The sequence below is a fragment of the Thermobia domestica genome, chromosome 16, assembly GCF_964235325.1.
Source record: "Thermobia domestica chromosome 16, izTheDome1.hap1.1, whole genome shotgun sequence".
Classification (NCBI taxonomy): domain Eukaryota; kingdom Metazoa; phylum Arthropoda; class Insecta; order Zygentoma; family Lepismatidae; genus Thermobia; species Thermobia domestica.
In genome coordinates, this window is record NC_137469.1 from 8,057,078 (window position 1) to 8,071,032 (window position 13,955).

The window sequence follows — 13,955 nt, forward strand, 5'->3', positions numbered from 1 at the left end:
TTTCTACAGGGGCCATATCTTTACGTAAACTGATAAGAAATGCCAGCGCCATTACCACGTAGTACATAATGAACAAAAACAATTATACACAATGTAAGAACTCTTTAAAGTGCAGACTGACAAGCTGTCGGCACAATGAAAATGGAACAACTGTACGATTTGTTTACAAGGAAAAATCACTGTCTACTTTGAGAATAATGTTAATTATATTGGCGCATTCAGATTTCCTACACCCGCTCTTTAAAATATGAGTGTATAGTTACAGTGGCTACCAAATAAACAAACAAAACAAAACAATAAAAGGACACTGAGCTTGTAGCCATATGCATGCTGAGAATTTTGAATCTGGATCAATTTCTGGTCGGTTAAGTTTTAAACACTAATTCTGAAGACCTACACATATGCAATGTAATGTGTGATACTGATGGGTAGAAATAAAGATATTCCAGAAGTATTTAAATTTAATACCCAATAATAAATAATCTAAGTATATATTGACACTTAACATTACCTCCAATGTATGTCACAAAATCTGCGATATCAGGGGAAACATTTCACTTTCAACATTTGCCATATTTTAACAAATATTTACCTAATGGCTTACTTTTTCTATTTTTTAGTAGTTTCATTCATTGGAATTTTTTTTTTTTTTTAACACATACACACACACACACATAAGTGTTTTCTTTACTCTAATGTTTGCAACCGAGAAATTAATACATCACAGTTTTTGCTTTTTACGTAGGTTCTTGGACCATGTTGTTTACAAAATAAAATTGCGATCAGCATAGCAACGAGAAGGATGTGACGTCACACTATTTCAGTCCATTGACTGTATAATGTAATAAATTTACGTAACTGTACAGGGTGTTTGAAAAAGAACTCCCTATTGGGAAATGAATGAAAACTTACATCAAAATGAGTAGATATCATGAAAGAAAATTCCTTGAAGTTTTGTTTAATGTTGGTAGACTTCAACGTGGGATCCATTTGTGGCCCTGCACACGTCGAGACGATATTCCACTTCTCGCCATGTATTCATCAACATTTCAGATGTAACTGTCCCAACGCCGCGACTATTCTTTCCCGCAAATGATTGATGTCTTAGATCTTTTCACTAAATACTGACGTCTAAAATTACGTTGCACTATTATAACTGATTAAGTTTTCACAAGCCAAATAACACACTGCGCTTTCTGTTGCGGAGTACACATTGTTGCTCTGCACTGCACGCCTGCCTGGACTGAACTGAGGAAACAGAGGAAAAAAAAACAGCACTGGTGCCGTCTCAAGGTCAAGCAGACCTTCCAACTGCAGGGGGAAGCCAAACTTGGAGAGTTGATGAATCAAACACCACAAAATAGAATAGTGTATGTCATTTTGTACAGATTCTAGGACACATTAAAACTAGGGAGTTCTTTTTCAAACACACTGTATTTTCGCCAAAGACGTAAGTTCAGATAATAATTTAAAAAACTTGTCTTCCCTTCTAGCCTGCTAACATGCATATAAAAATTTTAATATAATTTTTTTTTTTCCCCTCATTCGAAGTATGAACTAGGAACTGATGCCTACAATAACCTTCTGCTTCCAATGAAGAAATACCTCGAGCCAACATCCGCTACAAACTGTGGGAAGGTACAACATATTTTTACCAAAGCTGTTGAAGACTATGTTCAATAGGAAATAATTACGTATGGTTTTTGTCGTAAGAGTATATTATTATATGTTTAATTTATGTATCTGTAAGCAGGAAGATTTTTAAAAGAAGTAAAAAAGTAAGATATTTATTTCTAATACAGAGTTATTTTTTGCCAACAATTCTCTAGATGACGTATTTTATTGTATAGTATTGTTATTTGCAGTCATTTAAAAAAATATATATATAATTTTAAACAGTATAAAATGCCGAAACTTCTTATAATATAGTATATACTGTTACGTAATATCATATCTTCCTTGTTTTTTTATTCATATCTTACACCAATAATTTTTATGTATAGTGTTTAAAAAAAAAATGTTTATATTAGAGTGAATTATATTTTGTCTTCCAATGTAAAATCAAACGAAATTAAGAGAGCAGAGCGTTAAGTTAGTTATTTAGTTTATTTAATTAAGGAAAAAAAAAAACGCGTGTGGTTTTTGCCTTTGTGCTTTAATATAGGACAGGGGTGTCCAATTTTCTTTTGATTCAAGAATCGTTGTGCAGTGCTAGCATAAATGATTCATTCATTTTGAAAAGATTGTATTTTCAAAAGTATTACATGTACAACACATGAAAAAACCACAAACCCACCAAGTTTATATACTCTTCTACAAATGTTCAATATGTGCCACTTTGGTGACAGGATACACGTTCAGACGATACTCGAGCTCATTCCATACATTTTGTTAGTAGCAGTCCTGTCAGTTGCCTACATTGCAGCACTGTTGCGTTCTTTGAGCTCGATTAAGGATTGCGGTAGTGAGTGTACGTAAACAAATCCTTAACGTACCCCCACAGCAAGAAGTCGCAGGGTGTTAAATCAGGAAATAGGGGAGGCCAGGGGAACAAAGTTAGGTCATCCTTACCAGTACGCCCAATCCAGCGAGGCGGAACTTAATTAATGATTGCGATAGTGGCGGTACGGGAACAAGGTCCTTAATGTATCCCTACAGGAAGAAGTCACAGAGCGTTAAATTAGGAGATCTGGGAGACCAGGGGAACGAAGCTAAGTCATTCTCACCAATACGCCCAATCCAGCGAGGCGGAACTTCATTAATGATTACAGTAGTGGCGGTACGTGAACAAGGTCCGTAATTGTATCCCCACACCCCACAGCAAGAAGTCGCAGGGTGTTAAATCAGGAGATCAGGGAGGCCAGAGAAACAAAGCTACGTCATTCTCCCCAATACGCCCAATCCAGCGATGCGGTTGTTCATCGTTTAGGTAGTCAGAAAATGGGATGTGCCAATAAGGCAGTGCCAAACTCTACACAATACAAACTTGGTGAGTTTGTGGTTCTTTGCATATATTTTTCATGTGTGTACGTGTAATACTTACGAAAATATAGGCTTTTCAAAATGAATCATTTTTGCTCACCCTGTATTTTATTCTCTTGCAAAACTTAGTATGTAGAACGCTGGAGTTGCACTTCCTGCGTGAGTTAAGATCTCATTTTTGTGTTAAGTATTTTGTAGTAATTTGCTGTATGTAATTGATAGCATGACATTTAAGTTTATTGTATAATATACTCTCTTATCTATGTAGATTAGTTGACGCGGTTGTTTGCTAGGTTAGTTAGTAGTAATTGTAAAACTTGGTTAGTTAAGACTGACATTTCGCCGATCCTTCCTGCACTTGTATGCAATAATAAGCCGAGATAACAAACAGGGTAAGTCATAAAAAAAAAATATCAACTGAATTATTATAGAATTATAGGCGACTTGAAGTCTTAAAATTTCAGATCTTGCTTCTGTTTTTGTCAATGATTTATAGTTTTCGAGCCATTCGTTTGGGGCTTCCTAATATTGTTAACTAGCAGGGCGTAGTTTATTAAATTTATTGTTAATGAAGGTAAAAGACACTCAAGATTCTGGTATGAGATCAATCTCATAATGCTTTAGACTCGTCCCAGCAAACTGTTCAGTTTACATATACTTGAAAAGAGTGACATCGATAAAGAACATGGAATTGTTATTAAAATATTATTTTGAATTCCTTAGCAACGATACAATTGACTGTTATGTATATTCCAGCAATAATTTTGTGATATATACAGGGTGTTTCAAAACAACACCGACAACGTTCGGAAGGTGATTCGACAAAAAGTATAGACCAACCTGGGTGCACAATGCTTCCTTTCGGAGGTATAGACTGCCGAAAACATGAAAAATTGAAATTTAAAGGTTCATAGCTCCAAAAACTATGGTACCTACCGTAGTCGGATCAAAACTTCACTTAGAAACTAGCATGCGCCCTATTCAAATATCTAAGTTTCAGAATCCTGAGATACTTCCTCTACATTTTTTTTTATAGAGGTAGTTGGTGGGTACTTCAAATTATATGCACGTGACCAAATTCAGTCTATGAAAGTTGTTGCGTGAGTACCTTAGGATTCAGAAAGATGTATTTTTGGATAGCGCACGTATTAGTTCCTAAGTGAAGTCTTGACCTGACTACGGTAGGTCCTATAGTTCTGGAGTTATGGACCTTTAAAGTTTTTTTTTTTTTTTTTTTTTTTTTTTTTTAATGTTTTCGGCAGATTATAACTCCGAAAGGAAGCATTTGTGCACCCAGGGTGGTCTATACTTTTTGTCTTACCTTAGTGTCAGGAATCACCTCCCAAACGCTGTCGGTGTTGTTTTGAAAAACCTGTATTTAGTAAGCTTACATGTGTTCACTTTAATACAAATCTGGATGGTTAAGAGCCTAGACACATTCAATTTAACCCAGTATTTTGGCTGAGGGTGTAGATACATTCACTGGAACCCAAATATTGTAGTATCAAAGGCTTAACTGAAGTATTATGCTCGAGAGCTTGAATGCATTCAATTTAAGTGAAATACTGTGTGAAACAACTAAATATATTCAATTTAACCGAATTGTTGTAAATTCACTTCAATTGAAACAGCCTAATTGCAAAAGACTATAACTCTATATATATTTAATTCATTCAAGTGAATTATACGTTTGTAAATAGACATATACCTTCCTAAAGTTTCTGTGAGCATAAAATTTTACATTTCTAAAAGCATTTTAGTTTCTTACATTTCCAAGTGCACTTCACGAATCGCGCGGACGATACTCATTTTCACACCACGTGGCTTGTAGCGTGTATAATGTGACTTGTCTTAATTGTTCCTGTAATCTTTTCACCAAGCTCATTTATAATTGTCACTTCGGTTGAATAACCATATCCGTGACTTATTTCCACAGGAGAAACAAATTGTAAAGAATAATATCAGGTAATCGAAGTGGAAATTCGTTATCCAATGTGGAGGTGTTCCATCGTGCTGGAAGAACATAAATGTGAAGTCGTATCTGAGGTAACACAATTGCTTTTAACACGTCTTCCTACCAGTGCTGTTCTCTCGACAAAGAAAAATGGTTCAGCTATTGTATCCATCAGTAAACCACACGAAACGTTGACTTTCGGGATGTTTTGCTGGTACTCCAAAATCTCTCGTGTGGATGCTTGGAATTCCAGGTTATTCACCAGCCTACATAAGCGGAATATTGCCTAACCTGAAAACAGTCAAAAAGTAAGTGTCGTTTCCGAGTAATAATTTACCTTATACCCATGAAGCTTAAGACACTTGTGTACAGCATCGTGAAGAGTTTGTTCTGGGAGAGCAAGTTTGCGTGAGAGACTACGAATGCATTTCCGTAAATTTCTCTGTAATACGCTGGACATTTTCCTCTCTTGCTCTTCCATCGCTATGCTTCTTTGCCTCTGATTTCATCTCTAAAAACACAACTTTCCATGTCTTAATTCTCTGTATTATCGAGTGAATCTTTCTAACACATTGCACAGAAATGTCGTGCAGCTAATTTCGCGTACCACCATACAGTTTGCACCTTCTCTGCGTTGGTTGCTATTTTTATCACCTGAAACAAGAAAAACAATCCTAATTCCACTGCCATATAACTATTTAAAAAATTTTTAGATAAGCTATCGTCTACCACCTAGCATACAGAACAAAATGGTGCCGTACGTTTATTATAAGTATTTCAAATTAGAATGTTTCATTCCTGACATCCTATATTCTTAGTGGGTGAATGTTGGTCCTTTAGCGCAGTCGAGTGTTCAGTAAATAAAATGTACTTCCAATTGATATTGCAGTAAGGCTTGGACGTCTTTTAACCATTGTTAGTAATTTTTTTTCTTTCTTTCTTTCTTTCTTTGCCCCATGCAGACATCTCGAAAACTATAAACAATTAATAAAAATGAAAGTTAGGTTTGATATGAGTGTCCGAAGCACTGTAAGATGTGACATTTACCGTGTTTATTCACGTAATAGTCGACTTCGCATAATAGTATATGAGTTTGATGTAAAAACAATCGGCAAAAATTCTCCCTCGCATAAAAGTCGCAGTCTACGGGATTTTTGTCTTTGGGAACGAGACTTCGTTAGAAATTGCTTATCTTGCGAGAGCCCGAGCAAGAAAACTTTTTCCGAGTTTACTGACACATAAACATCGTGACCCATCTGTCAACAGAGATCAAGGAACCTATTTCCATTCTGTTTCCCGATTATGTAATTATATCGTTCTTTTGTGCCAATACCAAGAAGACTTTTTTTTTTTTTTTTTTTTTTTTCTCCCACGAATTGGTAAGTTACGAGTTTTATTTTTACAAGTTTTAATATTTTACCAAATGTAGGCTATATTTTATTTTTATGTTGACACAGTGCTGTATGTACGAAAATTCGAAATTGTTTTGATCGTAGCGATACCTAAATGTCAGATTTCCTCGCGTAATAGTTGCAATTGGATTTCACATAAAAAAAAAAAATAATAATAAAAAATTAAAAAAAAGATACAAAAAGTGCGACTATTACACGAGTAAACACGGTAAATGGCATTTTGCAAAATTTCTTTGACAGCATCAAATACCAGCAGTGGGTGCTTCTTTTCGTATTTTGGCATACTTCCGTCTGTGAAATAAGGTTTCTAATTAAATTAAAATTTTCAATTACGATGGCTGTCGTAAAAGGAGATAAAGAGAGCGAAAGAAAGAAGAAACTGTTTGAGAATCAAACTTCGTCTCTTACTGAGTCACGAGCTATTCAGTCAGTCTGTATGTTGTTTTGTTTCATATGCCCCTATTGCTCAACTAACCAGCTTGAAAAACTATCATTCTTATTCATCCTGCGGGCTCTAGGTTGGACATCCCTGATGTAGATGAATCAAGTGCAAGTTGCTAAGTCTGACAAATATATACATATAAATATTGACTGACTTCTCCCCCCTGAAAAGGATGTTTATATTTTCATAGTGTACTTTTTGAAAGCTTCTCTCTAGAAGGCGTACTGTAGTTTTATACTGTACCTTTAATGGTAGTTGCTGAATAGATGTTGAGGCTAATTGGCGTGAATGGCACAAAATATATTAGATCTGAATCCAGCGTATCACTTTTATATCATGTCTTGATGTATTTTATACAATTAGGATAAGAAAGAAAAGAAGCTAAAGTGTATTTGTTAAGAGATTGTGTTTACATCCGTGTACATGACAAAGTGGAGATAGAGAAAATGAATTGATAGTATTAATATGCAGTATTTTTTTTTCTTTTTTTTAATTAACAGAAATCGTCGTCTTATTTCAGAACTAAACTTTATTTTGTACTTAGCTGAGAAACCGCTATGTTTTAGGACTTAACCTTCTTGTACGTATTTGAATTGGGAAACAAAAGTTTTCAGCAAACTTTTCAATAGAAACGTTTATCTTAAGGTGAGTGTAAAGTAGCATGGCAGCATGTTTTCCCTATCCTTCCAATATACAGGATGTTTCAAAACATCGACAACGTTTGGGAAGTGATTCCTGACACCAAGATAAGACAGAAAGTATAGACCAACCTGGATGCACAAATGCTTCCATTCGGAGTTATAGGCTGCTGAATGCCACCTGCTGTAGTCGGGTCGAGACTTCACTTAAGAACTAGTATGTGCCCTATCCAAATATCCAAGCTTCACAGTCGTGCGGTACTTCCGCAACAATTTTTATAGAAGTAGTTGGTGAGCACTTCAAATTATATACCAGTAGCAAACTCCCTCTATAAAAACTGTTGCGTGAGTACCTTAGGATTGTGAAAGTTGTATTTTTGGATAGCGCACATATTAGTTCCAAATGTAAAATCTTGATCCGAATACGGTAAACCCCATAGTATTAAAGCAATAAACCTTGAAAGTTTTTAGTGTGTGTGTGTTTGTGTTTGTTGTTTTTTTGTGTGTTGTTTCGGCAGCCTATAGCTCCGAAAGGAAGCATTTGTGCAACCAGGTTGGTCTATACTGTTTGTCTTATTTTGGTGTTTGGAATCACCTCCCAAAGGTTGTCGGTGTTGTTTTGAAACACCCTGTATTTGCACTAAGTGCTAATATCGTAATAATTGGAGTAGAATTCAAGGAATGAATATTGAAATTTTACCGAAAATCAAATTCAATCAATATCAGACTAATCTGTGTATTCGAAGTCATACCTTGTACTTTTAACTTCTGTTCGTGATTAACACATCATTTCAGTTCTCACTCGAGGCATTTTCAAGCGCAGGTGTGACGCCAGTCGGAATCTATATCACTTTCCTCTTATGCACTCAAAATGCTGAAAATGCGAATTTGTTATTCGTTATGATTGAAATCTCCTGCTTCCAATATTCACATCTTAGCACATACTTTTTTTCTTTTCTTTTTTTTTTTTAAAAAAAATCATTAAACAGTCTTTATGCCAGTTGATTCAAACAACAGGTTTGTTTGCATAAAAACTCAGAAGTCATAGTAGAAAATCGACAGAAATACACCACAGAGTACTCGGTGCCAATTTTTCTAGTTACAGGTTTTTGACTGCTAAACTAATGTAATCATACATAGATTCCGGCTTGCGTCACACCTGCGCTTGAAAATGGTTCTAGAGAGAAGTGAAATATTGTGTAAAATGATGTCCTAATCACAAACGGAAGTTGGAGGTAAGAGGTAAGATGTTGAGTTTTAAACTATGTACCCAAGAGCACTATTTAGGAACAATAATGCGTGTGCTCTTTGGATCTCTCTCTGTTGAGAGTGCCATTATTGGAAACATGTTTCTGAAGATTAATTAAGTTCAGTCCACGCGAATTAGCCTCTCATTGTGCTGTATATATTGAACTTATCTTCGGGCAACGTTTCCATCGTTCGAGTGTGATTGAATTATTGTCGCTCCTTACAAAAGACTACGAGCAGTTAATAAATAACGAGGCAGAGAATGTTTTACACTTATATCAAAAGTGTTGTCAGAAATTATTTATCACACTGTGACATTAGTCGCCTAATATCATGCTTGTAAAGACTACTTTGGCTGGTTTTGGAACTAGTTGCGCAAGCAGTCTTTTACTTATCGTGCGTTTGAAACCGTTGCTTTTTCACCTCACCAAAGACTTGAAAGTCACATAAGCACTGATCTGAACTATAGAGGGAGGAGGGGCGTAGAACTTCCCGTATGAACTTTGACAAAAGTTGCTATGTGTAGTCTGTTTTTATCGTGCATGAAAAAGTTTACTGGAACGCTTCGATTTAATTAGCTTCTTGAGCTTCGTTATGGTTTTCACAATACCGCTGAGAACTGACCGTAGCTCCTAAACCTTCCGTTGTCAAAGAGCGCACAACATCCCGCTGCTCAGTTATCATTGTTCCTCGTTCGTTGCTTGACAATAACACCATCCAGTGGGTAAAACGAGCGAGGATTAATTTCACAATACCATCAGCTACATTTCCGACTCTTCTCCATGTTTCTAAATACCATAGTTTTTAGGCAGTATCCTCCAGTCTTTATTGACTGCTCCATATGTAATGAAAAGATAGGGGAACTGTGCTGCCACCTGTTGAGAATAGCTGACTCTTTACTCTTACCTTAATATGAAAAAACTGGAAAGTAATAACAGGAAATGTTGGATTATTTTATGTACAAGATGAAGAAAACCTCTTTTGCTGTTGGTAGCAGAGCAAACCTAAGGGCGGAGCGTACAATAGTCACTTAACAGATGCTCTTTAGTGTGTGTCTACTTAATGTACGTGATTATTTTTGACTAGTATTGTACATGTATTATATAAGGATACAATTTATACTTCTACACGAATCAGTACAGTACACTTGGTTTAAAAAATTAACCATCCTATGTTAAAAAGCCCTAGACTCTCACTAACGGATGGAACGTAAGATTTTAAAAATACTCAAGAAATCAAGCTTGAAATAGGAAATCCACAAATAGTGGTCAAATCAATCGTTCTATTGTCTTGAAAGCACATCAAAACAAACTTGATGTTGTCAAAGTTAATGATACTGTTTTCAACTTAAAATGTACGCAACAAAATAAGAAACTTTTCTTTCCAGTATTTTTTTTCTCTCTCTAAAACGCTTTGCCAGAATAATTACATCGAAAGATAACCTTATACATATGTAACGAATGCTTGTCTTCGTGTATATCTGACAATATATGTAAGTGAATATTGTCAGAATATTAACCCTTGCACTACCTAGTATTTTTGTAACGCGGACTATCAAGGGAGGGTGTCATTTTGTGCCCGATAAAATATATCTCGCGAAAGAAACAAACTAAGAAACTCTCACAAGAATCTATAGTGACTAAAGTAAACAGTACACAACGTAAGACGAACAGCTATTTTACTGCCATCTAGGAGTGACCCTTCTAAACGTCAGTCACATCTGCCAACGGGGGATACTTGGTGCCCACCAACTTAAGAGTCTTCATCCCGGCGAAATTAAAATACCGCTAATTTTAAGAGTAATTATGTGATATCTTCAAATAGATAAAAGATAATTGAAATATGGAACAAGAGCGCCCTAGACAATATTATTTTGCGTGAGGTACCGTTATCACAAGTCACCTAGTGGCTTTCCGTTTTCAGCTGTTTTGAAACGCAAAAATAAATGCCGATTTTCAAAATGGCTCGAAATCGAAAGCAGATAAGTGAGTCGTGATATCGGTTTCTCATGTAAAATAATATTGTCTAGGGCGCTCTTGTTCCACATTTCGATTATCTTTTATCTATTTGAAGGTATCACATAATTACTGTAAAATTAGCGGTATTTTAATTTCGCCGGCATGAAGACTCTTAAAATAGCAAATTTATGAGAGACTAACGTGCAACTCTTAAAATGAACAGTACATGGGATAAGACAAACCGCCAAATTCAGAAAAGGCGGGATACAGCTATTGATTGTACTGTCATCTAGGAGTGACAATACTAAATGTCAGTGCTATCTCCTACCAACGGGAGGGTGATTTGTGCCCACCAACTTAAAATTAGCAAATTTTATGAGACGCACAAACGTTCAGTTTGAACCACTGTAAGGTATTCGCTTTAGTAAACATGTCGAGCAATAACATATTTTCTTTCAAGTTTAAAGAAGCGATTAAAAGAGTTAATTACAAAAAAATATACTGTGGTGGGCACAAAGAACCCCCCTCCCCTCCGTTGGTAGTCCGAGGGTTAAATAGTTTTAATTCAAACTTTTTTTTTTTTTTAACGTAAGAGTTAAAACTTGTTTTACCTATTCGGATCAATTTTTGCTACCTATGTTTTATCCACTAAATCTTCCTGCGAATTTATTCGGAGTTTATAACTTCTTACAGCAGGTGAGTACAAAATGTCTCCTTCTGTTTCTTTCCTGTTAAATACCTAAATTCCACACCAAAGTGGTGGTAATACTAAAATTATGTGTTCAACCTGCACTACCAGAATCTTCTTCTCATTTAATGTTGATTATAAATTTATCGTTGCCACGTGTCGAGTTCTACTGAAGCGCAGGATTCTTGGCACAATCACTAAAGTTGTATACGAGTCGACACTGTGTGCCTTAGAAGCTCCGAGACAACGTAAGCTGTAATTTAATTATTAAATTGTAGTAATGGAGGTTGAACAAATAATTTTAGTGTTTTTTTTTATAAGTTTGGTGTGGATTTTAGGTATTTATCACGGAAGGAACAGATTGTAGAAACTTCCCATTTACCTGCTATAAGAATCTGTAAACCCCGGAGAAGTTCACAGAGTTAGCAGATCAGAAAAAAATATAAGCAACAAAGATTAGTCCGTATAGGAAAAGACGCACGAAAAGGTAAAATATTCAATTCTCTGACCATGCCTTAAACGGTATATAGTAATGAATTGCTATTATTTAAAAAAAGAAAAAAAATATACGAGGGATGATGATAAAGTAAGGCTGCAAAGCCTGCAGTGAAACGTATATATGTATCTAATTTTATACAATCAATACAGCCAACAGGTAGTACTATATTAGGTTATTTTTCGACATAATTCGCATATCAGTTGAGTCACTTGTCGCATCGTGGGATGTGTTTAAAGATTCTCTCATGGTAAAAATCCTGTTTTTGCATGTTTAGCCACGTTGTCACGAAGTGTTTCACCTCCTCTGTCTGAAGCGGAGCGATGACTTCGTAGGTGCTCCTTCAAGTGCGGAACAGATAAAAGTCGCTTGGAGCGAGGTCCGTGTTGTGTAGAGGGTAGTCGATGATGTCCCAGTGAAAGTACTTCAACAGCGTGGTGGTCTCGACTTTCGATACCATTCTGCGACATGCTGACGAGACATTACCGTCTCTCCGTAAACCTCTACCAGTTGGCAGTAAATTTCAGCGGCGTTTTTCCATGTTTCGCCGACAGAAATCGAATAACTGAGCGAACTTCTTCGCCAACACCAGATTTCCAAACGAGTTGCCATTTGTGTTTACATACAACTAGTGCCGTAGTTGGCTCGTGGCTGAAAGTTTGCACAGTTGCCAACTCCATATATTAAAATTTACCGCACACTCCTCATTTCTCTATAACAGACGGGACTCCAGCAATATCGGCCTTGTAACCTTAGTTTCTGATCCTCACTCGTACTTTGTTGTATGGTTAATCAGCGAAAGTGAATGATTATAGAGAATTGGTAGAATGGAAAAGTAGGAGGAAACTAGAGAACCCACGGATACGATGTAATCTACCAGAAACTCACGTCAAACTAGAGACCTAGCGACCCCTGCGTCCTGCTTTAAGAATTGTCAGGTGGGTATAAAATTTTGACCACTCTTTGTATATTTTCGATGATACCAACCTGTCTGGAAGTGAGAGTATAGGTCTTTTCAAATATTTTTTTACATTTTAAATATTACAAGTGGTGCTGTTATGTTCAGCGTAAAAAAAAATTGCACTTTAAAGTAGAATGTAATTAAGATAGAAGAGATGCATCCAACACATTTGTATATTAATAATAACATTCCATGATACAATGAAGTACAAAATATGTAAATTTTATATATATATTTGCATTTTGATGACAGTGAAGTTTTTGTTTTATATGTTCATAAGTATTAATAAGTGAGAAAAAGGGAACTATTCAGCCAAAAAGAAAATTATGTCTATTTTCATTTCTTGTACTTTTTTTTCTTTGTAAACATGCTTGTTATGTCGAAACAGAAAAGTAAATATTTCTTCATCCACTTTATAAACAAGTTTTTAAGATTTATTGTTATTGTTATTATTGTATTTACCAATGTTTACCCAAAAGTGATGTATTTCCCAACATCAAAGTACTGTGTATATATTTTTTTATCCACAAGCGATATGTACTCCATTAGTGACGTGCGAACAGTTTTGAGTAACTATGCTAAACATGCATACACAAATACAACCACTTTTATATATATATATATAATATGGGGGTAAATCAATAAGTATGCAATCAATTTTTATTATTTATTACAACAGTACAATGTTTTTTATTTACATCATTTTCCAACGTAGTCACCCTGCTTTTCAATGCACCTGATCCACCGTTGCACAAGCTTTTCGACTGGGCGAGATCGGGACTGTATACAAGATGTTTCAACACCTTGAAATGCAGCATCTGAAGAGTTTGAGCGGTGTAGGCGGCGGTATGTGCCATAAACAATATTACGATCTTTACATCTGTCGAAGTGATTAAATCCGATTAAATGTATTACTTATCTAAGCAATTTTTCGGAATGATTAACAGTACCATTTAGAAAAGTATGAGTTGGCAATACTGTTAATCTGTTGGTATTGCAGAGTATGTCAGACAATGTCCTTCTGTCGGTATTTCGATTGTACATTTTACCTTTTTTAGACTTACAAACTGCTATACACAAGTGTCGAAAGTCTTACAGATTGGCTTTGTCCGTCTGTTGACAGATACCAGACCAAAAGCGTTAAACGGTATCGAAAAGTATTTTTTTTTTTCAGTC

The 13,955-nt window shown here is 35.7% G+C and overlaps 1 protein-coding gene across 1 annotated transcript in view; it reads left to right on the forward strand.

Annotated features, from left to right (window-relative positions):
• shams (glucoside xylosyltransferase 1 shams) overlaps positions 1 to 13,216 on the forward strand; it is a 37,209-nt gene extending 23,993 nt beyond the window's left edge. The window contains exon 7 of the mRNA XM_081742101.1: positions 1,552 to 13,216. Within this exon, the coding sequence (XP_081598227.1) occupies positions 1,552 to 1,683 (132 nt within the window). The 3' untranslated portion in view covers positions 1,684 to 13,216. The remainder of the gene's footprint in view (positions 1 to 1,551) is intronic.
• Positions 13,217 to 13,955: the final 739 nt, after the last annotated feature.